We start from the raw sequence: 24,979 nt of genomic DNA, 5'->3' as shown, positions 1-24,979 counted from the left end.
ACTTTTGCTCTTCTAAAGTTGTACAAACCCTGAAACAAACACACTGCCGGAGTGAACTGATAATCAGAGGTTAAAAGTTGCACAGATGAGCTCCCTTGAAACCTCTGACATGATCTGGCAGTTTCTTCCTGCTTCTCTCTGCTGTTCGGCTCTCCTGATTGGGCCAGGCAGCTGCTCTCTGACCCACAATGGCTGATACGGTGGCAGTTGCTGAGCGCCACGTCCACTGGCATGCCCTCTGACCTTCAGCCGGAGCAGTATATATAGCCGGGGGAGATGAGGGGAATGCCCCTGGCAGCCAAAATGAAGTCTCTGCTGTCCGTGTGCTGCGTGCTGTTTCTGCTGAGCCTGTCCGCTGCAGGTAAGGTGGAGGGTGACGGGGTTTTTGGGAAATATTTTCGGGTTGTTGTGCCGTTGGATGATTTTAAGAGAGTTATTTAAACGATTGTGCTGTGTGAAATGGAAATGCTGACCCACTTCAGTCAGACAGCTGCATGTCTCCCGTGTGCGAGAGCTGTGTTGTGTTGCTGAGGGTTGACTGTAAAACAAAAATCCTTCTTTTTTGTTAAATTATTTGATTTGCTGACAGAATATATGCAACTAAATGAGCCATGCGCTGGCCATTTGCTTCCTGTCAGTTTGAGTCTCACACAGTTGCCTCTTTTGCCTCTTTTCTGTATTTCCTTCGTCTTTTGTGGCAAGAGTTTGGCTGAAATAGCCCACGTTTTCAGTCTACTCACACCACACCACAGCGCATGTAAACTCAGCTAATTTGGCAGGAAAAGTGTGCCTTGTGTTTCGGAAGCCTTTATGGCTGTATGGGAGAAAAAGTGAGCGACTGAGGTTTAACACCAGCTGATGGAGACTGTCCTGCTGCTGCTTATCCTCTCGGCCCTGGAGAGAAGCGCAGTTACGGCCCTGGCAGATTGACTTGGGCTCACTACAAAGAGTCACTCTTGATTTGCTCCTGCAGCCAAAGCAAAAGCTGTAAATTATTCTTTTTGCTCCCTGGATCTATTTTCGGTTGACTGTCTTTTTACAGCATTTAAGCACATGTGAGGGAGTTTGTCGCTTGATGTTTCATGGGCTTACCTTTAAGTCTATAAAGTCAAATGAGTGAATACTAACAGCTGCAGCACATCTCAGTTGTCTTCTTGTTTCCGTTTTTTTTTTCTTCTCCACACTGTTGAGTGACCTGTCATGCTTTGTTAAAGCCGAGGCAAAGAGTACCCTTGTCTGTCCTTGTGCCTGTCATTTTGGCCTCCGCAAGCTGCCGTAGTCAGGTGTCAGGCGTCAGTCAGACAAAGTTACCAGATACCGTTGGTCACCAGTGCCACGCTCTTGATACAAATCTCTTTAAGACTCTTGAGAAAGCAAAACATCCTGCACAAAGACTTGAAGTGACATGATAAGGTCGAACACAAACAAACACACTCTGCCAACAGCTAAAGTCAAAGAGGCATTAAATGTCTCAACAAGAAAAAAAAAAGGGGGCATGTAGGATTGTCAGCTGCCAAACAGCTGGACCTTTCCGAGTTACATAAGTAGATGATTACCGTTAAAAGATGAGGTAAATGAGGAGAAACGTGGTAGAGGCAGAGCTGAGTGGGCTGAGTGGAGGGACCACTGCATCCGTTTAGATTTGTGTCTCAGAAAGTGTGACTCTTGACACAAACAGAACACACCATCACGAGATACTTACATGAATGTTGCAGGTTTATTAGAGAGATTAAGAGAGTGTGTGTGTGTGTGTGTGTGTGTGTGTGTTGCAGTTTTGCCAGTGATGAAAAGAGCTGTGTGGATTTCTTTTTTTTTAAAAAAAAAGAAGAAAGAGACTGAAAGCACAACACTAACCTTGGGCTCAAAAGCTTTAATTAATTAGTATGAGACAGATGCTGATTTTTGAAAAACGAGCCAGAAATACAAAACCACTTGCGGCAGTCTGTTTGTGCTCCCGTGGACTGATGTCAGAAGAGAGGAGCTCATCATTCATCATCGAGGCCATCAGGCTCGACCTACGCAGTTGGAGAGGACGCATGTCATCAGCACTTGTGCTGACGCATTTATTGTTCCTGGTCTTTAAAGAGACACTGAGTCACGCACTGCCGCGCACAGTCGCAGGGAATGTGAGCAATAGTGCAGCAGAGTTGCAGGCCGGCCTCGCGACTGTCGCAGGGGAGGAGAGGAGCGCCACACCTCCTGGAAATAGGAGTGGAATTATCCCTCCCTTCTTTTCACCCTCTGACTCATTGTGGGACTATTTCGGTCTCAAAGATGTACCATCCAGCCCACATGCAGGCACCTGTCCCACTCTATCCCCACGACACTGTTCTGTGTCGGGCTTCACTGCAGCACCCGCAGGCCGAGGAGCCACCAGAGAGGCCCAGCACACTAAACTTTGATAGTGGCAGAATACTTTTCTGATAAACAATGTGCTGTTTTTTTTGGATGGTTGAGTGTATTTTATTCATGCTTGAGGAAACAATAACAATAACAATGCAAACCGTGTACTTTACTATCAGAGATGACATTTAAAAGCTGCACTTTTCAATAGCTTCATATTATCAATTGATTGAATAAGCATGAATAATTTGAAATAGTGCATTAGAGCTTGCAGCTTTGGACTTCAGTGTTTTGGTTCCTTCTCATCATCTTGATTTCCAACTGCAGCTGTTCTCAGAAAAAAAAGAAAAAAAAAAGAACTGTGCACCATCTGTTCAGTGCCAAACAGCAGAGAAAATCACCATATTCCCCCTCTGTATAAAAAAGGTCTGTTTTAGTTCCTGCGTCTTTAAAGCCCCACACCAGAATATCCAGTCTGCTCCGATTGGTCAGCTCACACACTCATCTGAGCCAGAACAGCTAAAAACAACAGAGCACCTTTGCTAACATAATTCCTACTTACCAAACAAGGCAATAGACATAAATCATGCAAATTTGTGACAAAGTAAGGTAGTGTGATGTCACAAAGTCACACAATTAAAAGTGAGACTAGTGACTGTGGGAGAGATGAGCTTCTGTTCTGGTGGACTTTGACCATTTTAACTTCAGGTCTTTCATGTGCACAAGAACCTATTCAAAGGAGAAAAAAAAGTGAAAGATCATAAAAGATCTCCTTTACATGTCTTAGAGGCTCCACTATTTTATTTTTGTATTTTTCATAATTGCATTCTGTTTCATGTTCCTTCCCCACTGTCACATCTTTTTCACATCTTCCTAACTGTGTTAACTATAATTGGATTTAGCCTTCACCGGCTGCTACCAGAGCAGAAAATTCTCTCTCCACTTCATCTTCATAACTTTGTCGAGGCATGCAGTGGAGAGAAAAGCCAGGAGCCTAAAGTCAGCTTGTATGATTGCAGATCCGTGTGGTAACTTATTTCTCTTTTTTATATCTTATGGGATTAAGCTCAATGCAGCTCTTACTGTTGCATTGAGCTTATCCTAAATCATCACATCATGGAGTCAAATACCTGCTTCCCACATAAACCAGCCAATGAATGGATCAAAATCTCACAACACTTAGCAACATTTACCTTTTTCAACACAACCCACACAAACTGGTAAATGTACATCATGGACTGACCTTGTTATGTAACGTCACTTAACTTTGGCACTTCATCTTCACCGGCACACTTGAGGATCTTGGCTGCCGCTGCTGTTCATGTTGCAACGCTGACGATGCTGTAGCACTATGTCTTTGGACTACACCCAAACCCCCCTCGTGGCTCCATCACAACAGCATTACCGAGCTCTGTCCTCGTGAATGCCACGGGCCAGACGCCGCTCATACCGCGACCTCTGCCAGTGACAGTGAGCGAGTGCACAATTAATATTCTCCTCCTTAGATCAACTCACTATCTCCCTGAGGCTGTCGAGGCTTACAGCAAATCTGGCGTGATTAAAATCAGCAGACTCTCTTACACCCCAAATTCCTGTAGATGTGATTTGGGGCCTGAACTCTTTTAATCAGTTAGAGTGAATCCCAGTTGTGGTCAACGGTGTCCTGCCCAAACTGGAAATCAATTGATTTAACTCGAGAGGTTTGACTGTGTAAGTATAACGATAAACAGTAACCTTCCATGACCAGATTCTGATTTGGGATGAGACTAGCAAAACTACCATCACTGTGCATTAAAACATTATGGAACCGAACATCTTCATCTTCACAGTCTGCACACAGTTCGGATGCTTGGGGAATATAAACTTGATGTTCTCTGGTCGCTAATGCTGACAATCCCCTCGGGAGGTGCTAAGTTAACAAAGCTTCCAGACACAAGAGGTGACAAGCGACTTCATGAGAGCAAAATTGTTTGATGTGTGATTTAAGGTCTTAAAATAGAGCAAAGAAGCCGTCATGGAGGATTGTGCAGGAAAAGGACAGTACATGATGTCCTGCTAGCATCGCTTAGGATGACTAGATGAGCACTCGGCCTTCCACAGCTTAAAATATACAGTAAATGCATCTTTACTGAGAGGAGGCTTATCTTGGTTTGGTGGTCTCATCTACAAGGCTTTACAGTCGCACTTTCATATTCACATTTAGAACAGAAAGCAGCTGAGAGCCATGCTACTGTTGGTGCAATATCCATAGACCAGATCATCTGGTGATGCACCGTGTCATGTCATGTTATTCAAGTACATAATTACAGCAGGAACGGGGGACTTTTTAGGCAGATTTTTTTCTTTAGCTTTCTCAAAGCTTTTTTTGTAGCATCCCTCAAAACCAAAGAACAACAGTTCCTTTCTACTTCTGTCATAATTGTATGGTCATCAGAATGCATTACCATTCCACTTTACTTTGATGAACAACTTCTTCTCACACGTGAACTCATGGAGAAGCAGATGTAAACAAAATGGGCGGCAATAGCTCAGTCCGTAGGGACTTGGCTCGGCTGGTTCACTCGGACCAAATAAGTACGATGTGGACTGGCAGTTGGAGAATGCTAGCTCACATCCTGGGCACTGCCGATGTGCCCTTGAGCAAGTCACCAACCCCTAAAACTGCTCACTGGGCGCTGTACCCACAACTTCACTCATCTCCTTTGCACTGCGTGTGTGTGTTTGCCTGTGTGTAATGTGAGTGGAAAAAAGAATTTCCCAATTTGGGATTATAATAGTATATAAAATGAAAAAAAAAAAAAAAACTCAGTGTGGTGCCACAACTTGCTGTAACATGTTGCAGTGAGAGAAACAAACAAAAGCAGAGAGAAAAAACAATGGATGAGTGGTATGATTGCTAATGTTAGCCTGAACATACAGACAGTTTACTGCTGCTCTGCAGTATAGTCAGCTGCTCTGGGACGCTTCACTCATGGACTATTGCAGTCCGGCGTCTGGCGATGAGTCTCACTGGATGATCTCTCACATTACCAAGTAAACAACATGATTTGAACGAGCACTGTAATGGTGACACTAATGAGGTTAACTGTTCTATTTATATGGTTCCATTTGCAATGCCAGTGCGGCACAATACCAGGACTCTGGTGGTGAGACGCCTACATTGTTTATTTATTAACCCACTGTCACAAGTAACAACACTGCACTACCTGCGTCAGCACTAAATGGTTCACAACATTCATCAAGTCCCAAAATGTCCCCAAGTGGCTAAAACAATCAAATTTAAGAGTTTAAGAGTATAAGCTATTGTGACATGAGTTAGCTTTTTCCTTAGCATTAGCTGGTGTGCTCATGATGGGTGTTGATCCATAAACCTTATGAATGTGTAAAACCAGTGACAGCTGCCAATGGCTATTAGACTTCATCCTACACGCTGACCCCATCTTGTAACGTGAACTGTAGCATTTAGCTCACACTGTGTACCACCATGCATTCCTCAGTCTTGAAACTTCACAGACAGTTATAATTAAACAGAGGTTGTGGCCTTGTGCACTTTGTACACTGTGCTTGTGAAGAGGATCTAATGTACATACAGTATGCGCGTGGTGTAAAAGAGAGGGAGTCCCTTGTTTTAGCTGAGAGTGTTTTGAAGCCATAGTAACTGTAATCTGCTGCATGATGCTGAGGGATGGCAGTGTCTGTTTATCTGGATGTGATCTGGACAGTGTGTGCAGGCAGCTCGTAAATGTCTTGTTCTGTATTTTATTGACCTGAAAGGGAGCATATGATCAGCTTTGACAATGCTTACAAGAAGAATGTCAATTTACAATATGTAAGTCAACTTCCACTTATTTATTTCATTTGCACTTCTTATCATTTCTTTCGATAAGAAACGCAGACATTTATGACAGAGGAGGCCAAGTTAGTGTCCCCAGACTGTAATGTCTCTTGTGTATTGCACTAACTTTATTTGCTTAACAGATACATTCATACATTTACTTAACAAACATTTGTTGAATATCGATTACTTATGGCTAGTAGTTGTGTTATATTATTTTGGATTTCAGAATGTTTCTTTATCATGGTCTAAAATCAGTCTGTATATCTTCTGATCAAAAACTGACCGAACATCAAATATACTGTATTTCAATGTAACAAACTTTAAAAGACAATGTTTTTAGATATGAAGGAGGAGTCGGGTTCAAGCCAGATATACTGTGTATGTACTGGCCTTGATGCTGCTCACGTTTACAGATTTACATTACATTTGTGAATTGTGTCTGTACAGATTAAAAGAACTTAAAAACAGTGACACAAATTTTTCTTAGGGTGGGCCAGTATCTCACCTGTACATTGTGCACACAATGTACAATGAGTCCTGAATTGTGGCTCAGACTTGATTGTGACATTGGCCTGCTTGCTGTGCGGCGTCCCTCCCCCATCACTCTTCATCTATCTAATAAAGAGAAAGTCGCCCCAAAAAAGTTTTAAATGCTGAAATTGAAATCTCATTTTGGGTGTTTTCCAAAATAAAAATTAGCAATGTTATTGCCATAAGTAACCTAAAATTGGCTCCTTTTTAATGGCATTTCAGTGGAAATTCTTATTAATTAGTTTACAACATTCATACACTTAAACAATGACAATAAATTCACTACTCTATTCCAAGTCACCCTGTCCACTCAGCTGTCTTCTTTTAGATTATCTGCACAACTGTCCACTACACGGTGGCTTCAAATAGTTCTTGCTTTAGTGTCACCATTCAAGGAGTTGAAATCTGAGTCTTCAATCTGCGAGGTGCTGAACATCTGATCTGCTCTGTTCTTGAACAGTCACTGAGTGCTGGTCAAGCACTGACATACTAAACAAAGGTGACTGGTCTGCAGATGGCCTGCTAGTTTACACCATGCAGTCTGACTGATGCGTTTCGACTGACTTTTTTGTCTTTGACTTAGGGGTGCATATGTGTTTTGTCAAAATAACTGTTGTATGAATTAAAATTGAAGTTAAACAACATTGTGACTTCAACCCCGTCAGTCCCAGAAGAATGCTGTGAGGCTTGCACACAATCTGATTGTTCCATGTAACTGTCAATCATCAGCGATAGTCCTGGTCCAAGTGATCCAAGCTCCATCTGAGAACAAAAGTTTGGTTATGTCTCATTCTCTCTCATGAGAAATGAGTCTAAATTCACAAAAGAGTTACCAGTTCTTCCCATTCTTTATGCCGACCATTGGATTCAACAAAGTCAGATGGATTAGTGACATGGTAAATGTTTATCTGACTCTTTATGGAGCCACCACACATTGGGCTCACCCCCTTCAGGGACAGGCATTGGGATCAGTTTTATTGTATTGCATCACCTTTACGTGGTTCTGGAACCAAACTCCTGTAGAGGGGCTGAACTCTCTCCTTTTCCAGAGCTGCTCTGAGTGAGAGGCCCCAGGTGTGGGCTTACTCACAAGCCCCCCAGCTTTTGAAGCTGCAAGTTGCTGAGAGGACGGCTCTGGCTGATATGTTTGCATATGTACCTGGCAGCAGCTCAGACTACCCAGCTTACTTACCACCTGGTGCTCAGTTTAATCGGATGACTGGAGAAGGTGCCGGACAGACCTGATAAATCCAAATATGTAGTGAGGGTGAACTAGGAAGCTCTGGCAGAGGCCTCTGTCCAGGTCACACATCCACACAGGATGTGGGGGACATGGAATCTAAGTGAACTATGTTCAAAGCCACCATTATAGATGTAACTGCTGAGAGCTGCTGTCAGAAGGGACCTGCCATGGCGGCAGAGGGAGAATCCTCTGGTGGACACCGGTGCTGAAAGAAGCCATCAAGCTGAAGAAGGAGACCTCCTGAAGCAGCAGAGAGGTAACCAATAGCCAGAAGGGCTGCTGCTTGAGCAGCTGCTGAGGCAAAAACCCAGGTGTGAGAGAAGTCCGGGTAGGATATTTAGATGGACTTTTACTTGGCCGCAAGGAAGTTCTGGCAAACTATTCGATGACTCAGAAGGGGAAAGCAGGGCTTGGCCCAGACTGTTCTCAGCTAGGGAGGAGAAATTCTGAGCCAGACTGGGTATAATGTCAGGAGCTGGAAATAACATTTTCAGGAGCTCCTGAACCCAACTAACATCCTCTGTGCATGAGGCCGAGTCTGGGGAAGCATGCTCATACCTCTAGCAGAAGCCACAAGAGTTTGGAGGTTGCCGAGGGGGTCATGGTAGTTTGACCTCACAGTCTACATGTGTTTTATGGACTTCGAGAACTCTTTCGACTGAGTCCCCTGGGTAATCCTTTGTGGGGGTACCAAGGCAGTAGCTACAAGCCATCTGGTCCTTTTATGAAAGAGAGAGCTATGTTTGTGTTCTTAGCACAAAGTTGAACACATTTTATGTGGGTGTCAATTTGCTCCTTGTCTCCAATCCTGTTTGTGTTGATAATAAAGGAGTGGCAAGGTTGAGGAAAGTGTCTAGTTTGGTAACCATTGCAAGCCTGATTCTTGCAGATGACATCGTATTGTCGCTTTCATTGTAAAGTGACCTTTAGCATGTACGGAGGTGCTTTGCAGTTGATTGTGAAGCCAAGATTTCAGTAGCTCCAAGTGTGAGGCCATGGTTCTCTTCAAGCATCTCTTGGTCTTTTCATGAGTAATGGTAAAATGGAGCATGATCATACAGTATATTCGGTCAGACCTTCATGGATGGATGGATGGATGGTTGACTGGATGGATGGATGGATGGATGGATAGGATGGAACATTAAAATCCTGATCAGACTATTAATGATTGTCAATGATCTGATCAAGGATTAATTCTGCATCTTACTCTAAGATCTTATTTGTATTGTAGTGGTCAAAGTCTCTCATACATTCAAAATGTTTTTGGAAAGAGGTACCTGCTCAGGCAGCTGTCTTGTCTTGTCACAAGTCCTCATTACATGATCCCAATCACATGTCCTCCTCTCCTCTCCTCTTAGATCTCCTGGCAGGGTCCTCCATCCATGATGAGGAGCCTCTGGTGCATCTGCAGCTCCAGCAGCCAGAGGGAGACCTCTTCTCCTGTGGATGTGACATAACGGAGGAGCATGCCAGTCAGAGCTCCTCCAATGACACGCCGGCCCCTGAGAGGGCCATATGCCAGCCCTGTACAAAACCCCCTTCAGCCTCAGAGACTGAAGAAGAGCCAGCTTCTACCTCAGAGCATGAGGAGGAGGAGGAAGCAGCTCCTGTTGAGGAGGATGCTTCCTCTGAACACATCACTAGTGATGGAGAAGGACTGCTGGAGGAGTCGGCTTCCCAGGAAGAGGTAGAAGAAGGGGAGGTGACATCTGAGGAGGAGGCTGAGGCAGAGTCCGTGGAGGAGGCAGAGTCCGTGGAGGATCAAAGTGTCGAGGAGCAGGAAGTAGCCGAGGAGGTAGCATCATCTGAAGAGGAGGAGAATGTAGCTGAGGTTGAGGAAGAGGAGGAGAAAACTGTGGATGGAGAGCAGGAAGAGGAGGTGACTGAACCTCAGGAGGAAGTTGCAGAAGAGGAGGAACCTGCTGCTGAACATGGAGAAACTGTTGAGGAACCTGCAGATGAGGACACACAGGAGGATACAGAGGCAGCAGCTGAGGAGGAAACCGTGGAAGGTACCATTGCTGAGGAGGAGGTTGCAGTGACTGAAACTGAACCAGAGGAGGAACCAGTGGAGCATCATCAAGCAGACTCAGAGCCTGAGGAAACAGAGCGAGAAGTGACAGCAGAGTCAGAGCCTGAACCAGAACCAGAAATTGAATCAGAACCACAGCCTGAACTAGAACCAGAGGTTGAATCAGAGCCTGAACCAGAACCAGAGGTTGAATCAGAACCAGAGCCTGAACCAGAACCAGAGGTTGAACCAGAACCACAGCCTGAACTAGAACCAGAGGTTGAATCAGAGCCTGAACCAGAACCAGAGGTTGAATCAGAACCAGAGGTTGAATTAGAACCAGAGCCTGAACCAGAACCAGAGGTTGAACCAGAACCAGAGACTGAAACAGAACCAGATGTTGAATCAGAACCAGAGCCTGAACCAAAACCAGAGCCTGAACTAGAACCAGAGGTTGAATCAGAACCAGAGCTCACTGCAGAGACAGAAAGTGAAGTGGTTCCAGAGCCCGAGCCTGAAGTTGTTTCAGAGCCAGAGGTCGTCTCTGAAGTGGAGCCAGAGCCTGTTGTGGAGGAGGTCACACCAGAATCTGTAGAGGCTGCGACTGTAGAGATAAAGCCAGCTGAAACCACAGTGGAGGAGGTTCCTGTGGTGGAGGAGGCGCCTGTCGAGGATGTGACAGTGGAAGAGGTTCCTGCAGAGGAGCCTGCACCGTCTAAAGCCAAAGGTACAACTTGGTTTATAGTCCAATTGTCATAGAGCAGTTAAGCTATTTTCCTGTCACTTAAAGGGATATTCCGGTGTAAATTATGTAAAAAAATTAAACTATGTAAGCTAGCGGTCTGCAAACTTGATCTCTTGAGGGGGGGTCGTACTCGGTGTCATGGTGTGTTAGATTAAATTTACACCAGAATATCCCTTTGAAAAGTGATGCCAACGAAGAAGGCAACTCAAATCTTTTCACTGACAACAGTGGGCGATGTCTTGCCTTCATTCTGTTAGACAGTCCAAGCAGCGACAAGAGGAGCTGGTGGGATCCTGTTACAGTCAGTCTGTCCCCATCCAGTCCGTACTTCTGTGATTAAGGAAGCATGCAATTATCTGGTGTCCGGTTGTTGACACCTGCTATAAATGATGATGGCGGAGTCTTCCCATCTTTCACTCTGATCCCACCTCATTTATCCATTCACTACACTGATGCGTCATTGGAGGTTGTTTTATGTATCTTTTAAGATTGGATTTTCAGGGAAATCCACAGAAATTATTTCAAGAAAGACCTGCTTTACATTTTCAACATGAGTAGTGTCACATTTTCTGCTTTTGTTGTTCTGCTCTACACTTATTTCACATTCCTCTGATTTTTAATCAAAGGATATATTTTCCTTTCCGGTCCGAGATCCATCCAAAATCCATTCTTTAGGTTTTTTGTAGTCCCTCTGAAAAACAAACAGACAGGTGAAAACTGACATAACTTGCTTTGTTTGCTAAGACAGTACTTTAATTTGCTTTGAGGACCCCTCTTATTAACTATTTAACCACGTAACCTTTGTATATGAGCTGCAGGGCATCCGGACCTAAACTAATTAATAAAGGATAAACACCAGCCATGGAAATTTTTCACAACCTGTCAACACTAAAAAATTCTTCCTAGAATAGGCTAATCACTGACCTATGAATTGTCTAATTCTACATCATTTACTAACCATATAAAGTTAAATACAAAGTGTTCTTATTGGAGCGTTGCACCAAATGCTGCTGGGAAATGTGATTCCTGTTTCACTGGGTATTAACTTTGATGGGTCATGAAATGACAGCAAAGGTCTCTGTCTTCCTCTCCCGGGCATGCCAAACCCTCAGAATATGACACGGTGTGTAGCTAAAGGGGAATTAGCAACAACCTCCAGTACAGAAATAAACAAACCAAAATAGCAGAGGAAAGGAATAGTCCGATGGACGGACAACAGCATGATATAACAGTTGGGCCCTGTGCTCAGCTCAGATGGTCTGGTCACTCACAGCTCAGGGAACCTTTTGCCTGAGTTTTAACTAATTGTCTCTGACAGCGTTAGTAGATCAGAGAATGTGGTTCATTCAGCAGGTACACACATTGTCATTAATTGTGTGAGTATGCAGCGAAACAGCTGAATTGTTTTCCAGGCCTTCTTTGTCAGATTAAGCATTACTTATTTCCTGCAGAGGCTCATGTCAGGTTTCTTGAAAGCTGATTGATTGTCTGATCCTCCAATTAGCACATGTGGAACAGGCGTCAGCAGGCCCGCCGCTGAGGGACCGCTCCCACATCGAGGACACGCTGCGATTGGCTGCTGCTGAACCCTCAGCAGAGTTATCAGGTGAGGCACAACAAGATATCTCAAAGTTATTAACAAGAGACACGTGGTTTCAATTTCTCTCCTTTACGTGCAGGGTATATGGCATGCGAAAAGACGGGCCTCACTCCCACCAGAACATGTATGCACCCAAACACTCTGATACTGATACACATGCATGCACAGAGCCACTGAAACCCACATCCTACAATCAAAAATCGGATGTTCAGCGATACCGTCGCCGTGCTGCCCACTGTTTCAAATGTGTCTCAGGCCTTTGCTGCAGATATGCCTTAGAATTCAGTACTGAAATGAGACTTTCGGCTGAATGTTTACAGCTACTTTCTCGATGGAAAAGAAAAACAGATGTGTTTGCATGTGAATGAAAGGAAGTTTGAGACAATTCTTGGGGGCTTTTCTGCTGAAACTATTCCGAAAATTGCTTCATGATGTCTTGGTCCTGGGGCTGTTATGCTCAAGTGTGTGTACCGTATGCGTGCGTGCGTGTGTGTGTGTGTGTGTGTGTGTGTGTGTGTGTGTGTGTGTGTGTGTGTGTGTGTGTGTGTGTGTGTGAGAGTGAGCTTGCAGACACGTCCCGAAGCAGGTGATTAATCAGCGCAAAAGTGTAACTCTGTCTTCGGCATGAAAGCACCTCTGTTCTCTCCGACAAGATTGGTTCATTTCGGAGAGGCCAATGTCCTGCAGCAGAGCCAGTCTCTTAATCACCTCGGCTCGATTCAATAAACTTTATGCGGGCGATTCATCGTGCGCTGCCAAAGCAATTGTTGTAATCAGTAATGGTAGCAAGAACATTAATAACACTCTTGTCCAAAATGTCGTCTGGTAATTATATCACAGTTATTACTCCCTCTTTCTCTCTTTCTCTCTTTCTCCCTTTCTGTAGCGGCTATGAAGAAGCTGCTGAACATATACCACACAGCCATCAAGCCAATGGAGGACGCCTTCAAGTACAATGAGCTCAGGCAGCATGAAGTCACAGGTAAATCAGCTTCCTGTTGGAGATTAAACCTGGATCCAACTGAATGTTCAGATGCACTTATAGTAGTTTGTTTGTTTAGACTTCAACTGCTCTTTAGGTCAGATACTTTACCATAAAACTGGAGGACAAAAAAACATGTATGGCAATTCATATTTTAAATCCTTTCCTGTGACATTTTGCTGTCAACTCTGACACCATGTTGAATAAAAAGAAAATGCTGTAGAATATAAAGATATGGTCATTCTGCATTAGGCTAGACTTCAACTAATGATCACGTGCCAGTTCCTTTCATGATTAAACAATTAATTGTTTAGTCTAAAAAAAAAACATCAAAATATTTTGATCCAAGCTCATCAGACGCCCAAAGAGACGTCTTCATTTTTTTGTCATGATACATAAAATGACAAAGAAAAGCAGCAAAGCGTTTGACAATTTTGCTTGAAAAATTAGTTCAACAATGAGCTGATTATCAAAGTAAGTGGGAATCAATTGTCTTTTCGACTGATTAATCAACTAATCACTGCAGCTATACACCATACTACATATACATGCAGCTCATGGCCAATAAACTGGAGCTGCACAGAAACGGCGAAACACAAATATAGTCATAATCAAGAAGAAATAGAGCCAGGTCCTGACATTATTTAAACCAGGCACACAGAGTAGCACAATGAGGACTCTGTCTGCTGAAAATTAAAGGGAACGTTGTGTGGGCCAGACTCCCTACAACTTTGTTCCATCAAGCCCGAGGGCAGGGAGTATTATTTATTTGCTGAGGAGCAGGATGGAGACTTCAGACTGTGACATGTGACTCTGGGACCCCTTGTGGTGCAGAATGGGAAGACACCTTCACAATCAGGGTGTTGGGATGCATAGAGAGTGTTAAAGTGTTCAGTACATTTAATTTCAGTGTGCCTGTTTGATTTATTTTCTGTGTACTAGTGGAAATATTATACTGTGAATATTAGAGGTCAGGCCAGCCCTTATTTCACAAACATCACCACCCTTAAACAGCATGTCAAAAACAACCAGATGTAACAGTGTTTTCACGGCACAGCAAACACAGCCCTGCCTAGCTCGAAAGTCATGAACAGCTGTTTGACGTATCAAGTATCATAAATCTGGAGCATCCTATCCTTAATTTCATCAATGTGAAACAAAGTGTTATGGCAAGTGGGCGAATGATGCGGCACAGTTTGTTCTTTCTCAAATCGTCTCTTTCTATGTGTGTCCTTGTCACAAACTGTGCAGATGGTGAGATCACCTCGAAGCCCATGGTTTTGTTCCTGGGGCCGTGGAGCGTCGGCAAGTCCTCCATGATCAACTACCTGCTGGGTCTTCACGGCACCTCCCAGGGACTCTACACAGGTTCACACTGATGAAAGCTGATTATTTGTGACACATCTTATTAGTGAGAGCACAACCGACACAGCTGTTATCACCAGAGTAGTGATGAAGATTCATAATTATGTTGATATATTACAAGAATTGTGTTAAAGGTACTCACTTTTTGCCAATATTTTCAAAGGTCTGTTACTGTAAAGACATTGTCATCCAGCATATTAACTGAAACATGGCTGTAGCTTCCATAGAGGAAACTGCAGACACGTCATCTGTGATTCTTTCTGGGAATGTGTTTGTTTTAGGAACACGGAGGCCGTTTGCATTCTACGTTGATGGGTATTTTCTAGGCTGATTCCAGTATCTCTTGAAACAATACATTAAATTTGGCTAGTTTTAGTCCAGTAACAAATGTAGGACTGATCCGTGTTTATTTATGGGTTGAGAAGATTCTTTCTTGTCTTCGTCTGATTAATCAGTTGAAAAACAAAAATGATACGAATGTTGAATATCGAAATATGAAGTTATTTGCAGGGCAGAGACATGTTGGGAAATACAATGTACAGAAATTAAAACTGGACAGTTAGTGATGCTTCATATACAACATTCGTAATATTGATAACAGCTAATTAGCTATCATGAATCCTTTTACTGGTAAAGTTATTCAAGTTACTTGGAGGAGGAAAAAAACAACAAAAAGTTGTTTGCTGATATGTTCAAAACCTCGTATATGAAATGCTGTTGTTGTTGTTGTTGTTGTTTTATATCCAAATGATTAAGAATTGAGACTTAATCATAATTTTCTGGTCATTTAGACTCCATGCTAAAATATTAGCTACAGCCATCATAGAAAAACACTAGATATGTCTCCTGATTAGGAATGTTGCGGTAGCTTCTTGTTTTACTTTTAAAATGTTTATCTGTGACTAAAACATACAGTACGCTTAAGTACAACTGCTAAAATATAATATAGGAGTAACACAAGTATAGAAATGTCCTAGTCAGACATACATTTTCAGTTTACACATCAAAGTCTACTAAAGTTGGTTACCATTAGCTTATTTTAGCTACCATCAGCTAAGTTCATTCTAACAGCAATACATGCTTAGTTTGGGGGAACTTAAGGAAGGCTATTAGCTTATGTAGCCAATATGCACACATTATGTCAAATTAAATCAACCAAGATTTTATCTTAACCCACTGATACAAATTGTTTTCGTCTTCATCCGTCTGTCAGGTGCTGAGCCCACCACCTCTGAGTACACAGTCCTGATGCACGGTGAGAAGTTTCGGACCGTAGAGGGCATCGTCATGGCAGCAGACAGCTCTCGGTCCTTCTCCCCCCTGGAGAAGTTCGGCCAAGGCTTCCTGGAGCGGCTGGTGGGCATTGAGATGCCCCACAAGCTGCTGGAGACGGTCACCTTCGTCGACACGCCCGGCATCATTGAGAACCGCAAGCAGCAGGAGAGAGGTGACCGTCACTGATGGAGATATATTCGGAAAGACAGATACAGACAGTCATCAGGGTGGAACCAACCAATCAATAACAAAATCAGTGACATCTGTTTTAATTTTCTAACAGACTTCAATTCAGTTTATAATGCTTTTTTAGCAGACAGGTCTACAACCAAGCAATGTGCAGAAAAACAAAGGATGCAGACTAATCAAAAGTGTGTGTCAGATTACAGTGTGTAAGATTTACAAAAGTCACTTCATTCCTCTGTACAACACACCAGTCAGCCACAACATTAAAACCACTACCATCTTGATACAATTCAGTATTCTGCAGGGAAACCACACGCAGCACTCAACCAGACATCGTTGCAAACTTAGTACACCCCTTCATGGTGAAGGCACTCCCCGTTAGCAGTGGCCTCCCCATCAGGACAATGTGCCCTTCTGTACCAAAAAACTGCATATTGTGACAAACAGCTCAAGGCATCAACCTGACCTACAAATTTCCCAGACCCCAACACGTTCACGCATCAGTGGGACGTGTCTGACCAAACCTGATCCATTGAAGCCTCACCATGGATCGGACTTGGCTCGACACAGGACCTTCGGTGGTGCCCTATGGTGTCTGGCATTAGGGCATTGGCTGTGAATACTTTAAATCCTGTCGACTGGGAGGTATAGAGTCTCCATTGATCAGACTTGGTCTGGTATGTCCCATGCATGCTTGATCTGATTGGGATCTGGAGCAGTTGGAGACCAGGTCGACGCTTTGAGTCTTGTCTTGTTTCTTGGGCAGTTTTAAAGGGGTCGTACTTGATCTGCAACAATGCTTGGGGGGTTCATAGTCAACACAAGTTTGAGCTGTTTCTGTTTCTGTTCTGTCGCAAAGAAAGCGTTTCATGTGTCAAATGTTGAAATAAACGTTGATCTTGTCGTGTACTGTATCTCCCCCCTCCTCCCCCAAGGTTACCCCTACAGTGAGGTGTGCCAGTGGTTCATCGATCGAGCTGATCTGATCTTCCTGGTGTTCGACCCCACCAAGCTGGACGTGGGCGGCGAGCTGGAGATGCTCTTCAGACAGATGAAGGGCCGTGAGTCCCAGATTCGCCTCATCCTCAACAAGGCTGACAGTCTATCCACGCAGGACCTGATGAGGGTCTATGGAGCCCTGTTCTGGAGCATGGCACCCCTGATCAACGTCACCGAGCCTCCTCGGGTTTATGTGAGCTCCTTCTGGCCTATGGACTACTCCGCAGACACCAGCCGAGACCTCTTCATGAGGGAGGAGATCTCGCTGCTGGAGGACCTCAACCAGGTGTGACTTGTTTTCAAGTGATATGATTCCTTGACTGTAGATACTCAAAAATGGAAACTCATAAAACCTTGCATCACACAACCTATCTGATATATCTTTGTGTGAGCAGCACTTGATGGTGAAGATGGTACTCAAGTCCCTCATAATGGTGGTATTTTTGCTGTGGTGGAAACACTAATCCTCTTTCTCTTTCCCTTTCCTTTTCCTGTCTGTTTATCTTTCTGTCTCTTCTCATCTCTCTCTCTTCGAAGGTGATTGAGAATCAGATAGAGAACAAGATCGCTTTCATCCGCCAGCATGGCATCCGTGTGCGCATCCACGCCCTGCTGGTCGACCGGTACCTCCAGACCTACTACGACAAGCTGGGCTGGTTTAGCGACCCCCACGAGGTGTTCCAAGACATTGTCAATGACCCGGACAAGTACTACATCTTCAAATCCATTCTGGCCAAAACCAACGTCAGTAAGTTCGACCTGCCCGACAAGGAGGCCTACCAGGATTTCTTCGGCGTCAACCCGGTTTCCAGCTTCAAGCAGCTCTCCTACCACTGCAGCTGGACCAGCGGCTGTCTGCTGGAGAAGATAGAGAGAGCCATCTCGCACGAGCTCCCGGCTCTGCTCAGCAGCATCAGCAAGGCTGCAGACACGCCTGCCCCGGCAAAGGCCGCGCCACCACCCCCGCCTCCACTTCCTGGTACCTGTGAGGGTTCTGGGTGTGAGGAGAAACCCAAGAATCGCTGGAGGAAGCAATGAGATGGAGGAGAGGGGTGCGGGAAGGAGGAACAGAGGAGGCAGATGGTGGCAGCAGCCAGAGGGTTTCTTGAAATAATCCCCGCTGCTGTGATTTTCGAGACTGGCTACAGGGAGACTGAGCAGGGAGAGAAAACAAGAGTGGAAAATATGTCAAGATGTACCAAGCAGACCTGGGTTAAAGCACTTCTTAGTGCTTGTTCCTTTACCCACAGCACCAGATGAATGGCTTTGATTACACTGGGACGGATCGGACAGGTTGTAAATGATAGAAAAGTTTCCCCAAATGATTTTCAGATTGTTTTCTATGACTGTATCACAACCTTCTGGTGCACACGGTCCTGTAGGACACCCTTTCGGTATTTAAGTGAGTCAAAACAAACAACTATAACTGAACAATTTCGACTTCAGTTTGGTAGAAAACAAAATCTAGAAAAACAGGCTAGTAGTCAATCAATTCCATCTGTAACCATTGCTATCTGCCAAAATCTGATGAACGTCTGCAGGAGAAGCAAATGTCATATATAAACCCTTCATGTGGATGAAATCTGAGAATGATTGTTGCTCATTGTTTTCAGGTTTGTACATTATTTTGTCTTCAGAGAAAAGTTACTGGCAGAGATTGTACTCCTCCAGTGATAGAGTATATGCTGCCAAACCAATGTCTTCTGTGTTGTTTGCAATGTCTGAGGACTGAGTCAAATGCTGTGCTGTGTTTTTACTGTTAGACCAAGTGAAGTTATTACCATATTGGGGCGCATATTTTCAACAGTGGGACAATAAAATAGTAAGAAAGGTGCTCTGGTGGTGTTTTATTTAGTAGTGATTTACACATGTTTAAGCACTGTACTGTACTGCACTACTGTATACTGCACTGACATTTCTTCTCTGTATTGTTGTCTGTACATTCATTAATGGAGCACAATGTAGTTTGGGGAAAAAAAATTATTGGGAAGGGAGAGATCTTCATTTACTGTTTTTTTTTTATATAAATGCCTCAACAAGCTGAACAAACAAACCTTCTGTGTTTTCACGACTGAATAAACTGAACGAGCAAACTGACATTAAAGAACAACACAATTTGATACCGTTGACTTTGTTGATATTTGGCGGACCCCGCCACCTTTCCATCTTCAAACAGAGTTCTGGGGACCTTAATTTCCTCTGAGAAAGAATTCACGTATGGAAAAAAGTTTATCGTATGAGATCATCAAAATTCTGATCTTGAATATATTCTCCAAAACTACATGGTGCCCCTTTTAAAGAAAGTTTTATTTTAACATGTTTCAATACTGCTCGGAGACTGAAATGACAGTCTGTTCATGTAAGCTTTTGATGCCACCATGGCCTCTTCAGCCCTCCGAACTGTATTTAGTTTTATCTCAGCGCGGCTGCATATCACATGGGCATTTCCTTTTTAAAACGTAATCTTTCCCTTTTTCTGTTCGGTCTGTTGGTAACTGTCATTGTATTGAGTGATTTCTTTTGAGTAAATGATGACAACAAAAAATCTGCAGGCTTGGTTTCCTTTGTGAGGCTTGAAGACGTTACAGATTAAATCTCTTCCACTGAAAGAATACATCATATATATAATTTAGCTGTTTAGCTGCAAAATACAGGCAAATATGGGCCAAAACACAAGCTAAATGTACCCACTCTCATCCTCCAAAGACTCAGCTCTGGAGTAGGAGTAACTGCACCTTGAGAATAAAATATTGCAGGCTCAATTGTTCATACATAACAGCATTGTACGAATTAGAACCAGGATTAAATGTGCAAGAGCTGAATGGGCACAAAATAACAAACACAAAACAGTTTTTGACAATAAAATTAAAAATGCTGTTCTTTGAACAGCTGTTGGTAAATTATCCCCTGCAGTGAGTGAAAACAGCCACCAGGAGGCGCCTCTTTTCAATGTGTGAGTCAGACTGACAGAAAAAAAGCTTCAATTCTTTACATCAGCTGCCAACGTTTCACTTTTGAAATAAAATGAAAATGAGAAAATAGGAGGACGTTCCCTTCTAGCAAAACAGTGAAAGACATGAATAAAACATCAATTTTCTTCCAAGGGTATTAATAACTAAACTGTACACATTTACAGTCTGCTTTGTTTTTCTCCATATACTCAAACAAAATGACTATTCTATGAGTGTAAAATATTTTCTTTTCCAGAGTTGTATTTGCATGCAGCAGTTTGTAATAAATGACAAAAACTTTCACTTTCTATTTGAGGAACTATAACACATAATAACAACAATCTGCCACTCACTGGGACAGATTATGTAATCGGTTCAAATGTTGATGGCATTTTTTTTTAACACTGTGTCTGTGAGAGTGTGTTTGTGCACGCACGTTATTACATTTGTGTCTGTGACTAACTTCCTTTAAGTGTGCTCAATTCATTCCAGCAACCTAATAACCTTAAATTCAGCCTTCAGCTTCTCCCAGTTAAAGCAGCAGATTCTTTTCTCCACTAATTTAAAACCCTCACAGAGAAAATAGAATTAGAATAGAATGACTGCAGTGAAATATAATGGCAATTCATTTTCTCTGTCAAGGTCACATGGAACCATCTGGAGTGTAAATATTTACATTCTGTTTCTTTCCATTCATTAATTTTCATTAATGGGTCAAGATAATTGATGGATGGGTCATTTTTGTTCTTCTTCCAAATCATGTTGATGGTGAACTGTTTCTGCTCTGTGTAGCTTCAGTGAGAGGGTCGGATCACAGCGTTACATGTTTGCTTCAACAAACAAGCTCGCAGCACGTAACACTGGTATGACGTAATGAGTTTTGTTTGTAGTCAGCACCTACATTACATCTGACACGTTGTTACAAACATGGGATTTATATTGATGACAGCGGCGTTGCACTCAGAAACTGTGGGGGGCGCCAAATCACACAAAATGACCATTTCTAAATAATGCTGCTTTAAGGAGTGGACGATATGGTTAGGTGCTGGGAGGCCACAACATGCTGTCTGTGGATTTGATAGTCAGAAAAGACAGTCCAGTAAGAAAGACTGTTCATTAGAATAAAATAAAATACATTGCACCAAGGTTATGTACTGTATAAACGTCTCATGGAAACCAAGTATAAGCTAATAATGACAGTGCCAACAAGTTGACATTACTAGGATATAATGTATACAGTCTAAGTTCAGCATGTCAGCTACTATTTGCAAATTAGCACTAAAGTACAGCTGAGACTGATGAGAATGTCATTGGTTTTGCAGGTAATTTTGTTTAAATTGTTTAATTTAAAAGCACTGGACTGAGTAGATTTTGAAATATTTCACAGAATAATTGAGAAACTGGGCCGTCTCGTGGTGCTAGAGGAAAATGAAGGGCATCACCTGAGGAATTACAATTCAACCTCAAAGCACTAAACATGTCCGTATAACACATCTTGGAAATCCATCCTACACCAGTAGAGATATTTCAGACTGGACCAAACTGGCAGGATACCGTGTCGACACCGGCACGCCTGAAGCTCTGATACTAGAACGACCAAATAAAATGCTGATAATACACACTGGCTTTTCAAAAGTAAAGGACATTAATACAAATAAACCTCGCCATCTCACATGAGTGTAGTTAAGCCTATTTGTCACCATATTTATGGCAGCTTGTCTCCTCACTGGAGCATCTCATGAATAATTTGACGAAAATCTACAGCTGTCCTGCGGCTGACCCCGAGCTTTGAGGCAAGAAGTTAATTTCTCCAAAACATCACATCAGCCACACCAGGGTGAGACACACACACACACACACACACACACACACACACACACACACACACACACGCCACACAGCATGAACACCCCTGTGCACGCGTAGTGAATACCACACAATTAAATATGTATTGGAGCTCATATATTCTGTGTGTTTGCTGAGCTGACGGGCAGTGCTCAGAAGGCACGACGTTAACACAGCCTTATCAGTGCAGCTTTATCAACGCAAACAGGCCTCTCTTGTAAGCTCTTGAACATAAGGGCACACGTGCGCGGGCATGTGCACACGCCACACACACACGCAAATTTGAACTGAGAGCAGAGGTACACTGGCTTTATTGGCTCCAAAGTTTAAACGTTATTGCCTCTTCAAAAGAGGAGGACAGACACACACACACACACACACACACACACACACACACACACACACACACACACACACACACACACACACACACAAGCGGAATCACTATAACTCTGTGTTACCTTGTTTATCTTCTGGCTATTCACCTGCTGTTCACAATCTCATCAGTTCACTATCTCTGGCTATAAATAACGTGGTTAATAAAAACACATGTTATCATGCCAATCTGTGCTAATGAAGCACAAACTGCACAGCCATGGTTATTAGACAGCCTACGTGCTTTAGACACAACTTGTGTTTTTTCCTCTGTACGATTCGCCCTGGATCATTCTTATTGTGTTATAGGTCACCGCACAGCAAACCATCCTCCGTTCTTCCTTGTGGTATTTCCTTTTTCAACATACTTGGCCTTGGAGATTAAACTTCTGCCAAACTGACAGGTTCCTTTCATACCTCTTAATTTTGCGCTGTGGGGCAGCAGCGATATTAAAGGTGCCACAAAGAGGTTTCTGCGCTTGTAAAGTGAATTCTACCAAAACAACACAGTGAATAATAATAATTAAAACAAAACTAAATAATGGTCCAGAAATAATGACGTATCTCTCTTTGTTTTCCTCAATATATAGGCAGTATTTCCCACATAAGTCTTTTGCTCAAAAAACACGATCGCTGCTGGACGTTTGGACGAGGATTTTCCATCTGTCTTTTATTGCTATATAAAAGAGTTCAACCAGTTTCACAACTCCCCACTGGAAATACAATCAGAGCACTTTTAGTGGCAAATAAGTGAAACAGCAGGTGGAATAATGGACTCCTGCTTTCTGACACTGATATTTTCAAAATTGGTAAACAATGACAATAAGCTTCTTTTTTTTTTTTTTGAGTGATTCAAGCCAAGTTTTACGATCCTGTTTCATACATTTCTCAAAACGCTGCTTATAAGTACTATGATGTGATGTAATATGCCATACTTCATTGCCATGGGTCAAACAAGGCATACCTAGTTTACATATCTTTAAATGTGTTGTGATGTTGCTTTACAGTAAATATAAAAAGACCGAAATCTATGAACTAAACCTTGGAAATAAGTTGTTGGTTATTTTTCCAAACTGTATGTACTTGTCAACAGATTCAGGTAGAGTGAGCAGTATGAAGGGATTCCAATAATACCTTCAAAGAATAGCTACAGGTAAAAAATAATTATATATTTATATATACATAACATATTTATTTATATATTAAACCATGTTGATGAGGCAGAACATCTCTACTGTTAGCCGAGGCTTGCCAATGTAATCAGCATAACCAGGCAGCAGCAGACTTAGTAGTGGTCCAAGAATTAGACAGAAAACATCTGTGGCGACGAAGGCTTCACATGCAGACACTGTTAGGGTCGGTAATGTGCTCACAACTGACCTGAACGCAGCCGGACTCCACTCTCTGGGCGCCCACCCACCACCACCAGCTGTCGAGTTAGACGGACACAACCAGGGAAGTACCGGAGGTCAGAACCAGCCTTCAAATTAAAGGCGCTAAATTCATTGTCTTTACTTTGGTATTGGCCCGGTATAAACCTCGAAGTTCACCTTTAGGGTCAGGATTAATGTTATATTGAAAAGGAATTGTGGCTACGTATCGAGTGGTGTTGCTTAGTTTACCTACACTCTTTGCTAACATACGGAGCTAAGGCTAGCTATGTTAAATAAATACCTGGGGTAGACACCTGTCAATTAAAACAAATGTTAGCCAGAAACAGCAACCAGGCTTAATAAAAAGTTAGTTTTGCCTACATAGATAGTTAGTTAGTTTACTACAGAGCTATCCAACTATGATTCCAGCACTGCATAGCTAGAACTTAACTGAGTTGCTAGCTGACATTTGTTATTGCCTAGCTTAGCTGTTGAGTTATGTTAACCTGTCTCTTCCCAAACTAGTTAGTCTGTAATAGATTGAAAAAATGTCAAATTACAAGTATAATTGAGTAGCTATAGTCAGTTAATTAGTAAATGTGTAGTGTATATTGTAGACCTAATATACTTCGACATTATGTAGTTAGCTAAATTGTTCAAATTATTGTGTTTTATTCACGTTTTGGGGTGCTTTAATGCATGTAAGGTAACCTTTTAGGCTGAATCCGGCTCAATTACGGTTACATCCATTATCTTTTGATACATTAACATTGTGTCTGTGAAATTAACTAAATAAAATATAGAATTGAATGAATAAAATTGAAATAATTCTGACCAATCTGTAATAACCTGGATAACAGATGTAGCGTTAGTGTTGTAAACTAGCAGTGATGTTAGCTAACTAATGGTAGTTAAGGTCAATCATCAGCATTAACTATTTACTTTTTATAACATTATTGTGGTTTATATATATATATATATATATATATATATATATATATATATATATATATATATATATATATATATATATATTCTTCATATAATTATCATAGTATTGGCTTTTATTGTGAGGTTTAACTTACAGAATGATTACCCTCTCTCTGAATGGTGCTTCTTTCACAGTGTAGCCTGTGGCATTTCGATACTTGTCTTTATCGGGTCCACCATACTGTGCAGCGTCCACATGTGCGTGTGCTTCTTTAATCTTGCATGGAAATGTTTAACCATCTCATTGGCCCTCCTGAAAGGCAAGACCGGAAGCCGTGTTTTTTTAAACAGCGGTGTGCTTGACAGGCTGGTCCCACCAACCCGCAC

At 42.6% G+C, this 24,979-nt stretch overlaps 1 protein-coding gene and 1 long non-coding RNA gene across 2 annotated transcripts; one reads left to right on the top strand and one right to left on the bottom strand.

Annotated features, from left to right (window-relative positions):
- The first annotated feature begins 232 nt into the window (after nt 1-232).
- On the top strand, nt 233-19,663 carry LOC119007545 (proteoglycan 4-like). The gene is made up of 8 exons (XM_037077340.1): nt 233-361; nt 9,314-10,693; nt 12,216-12,317; nt 13,198-13,293; nt 14,545-14,661; nt 15,872-16,105; nt 17,055-17,404; nt 17,656-19,663. Exons 1-8 carry the CDS (start codon nt 277-279, stop codon nt 18,154-18,156), a joined length of 2,865 nt encoding a protein of 954 aa, XP_036933235.1. The 5' UTR covers nt 233-276; the 3' UTR covers nt 18,157-19,663.
- LOC119007743 lies at nt 15,985-24,881 on the bottom strand. The gene is made up of 3 exons (XR_005071225.1): nt 24,748-24,881; nt 23,670-23,718; nt 15,985-16,115 (listed from the first exon to the last, which is right to left on the bottom strand). It is a non-coding gene; the product is annotated as an uncharacterized LOC119007743 (long non-coding RNA).
- Between the last annotated feature and the right edge of the window lie 98 nt (nt 24,882-24,979).

Source organism: Acanthopagrus latus, chromosome 1, assembly GCF_904848185.1.
Source record: "Acanthopagrus latus isolate v.2019 chromosome 1, fAcaLat1.1, whole genome shotgun sequence".
NCBI lineage: Eukaryota > Metazoa > Chordata > Actinopteri > Spariformes > Sparidae > Acanthopagrus > Acanthopagrus latus.
This window is presented reverse-complemented; position numbering and strand designations above follow the sequence as displayed.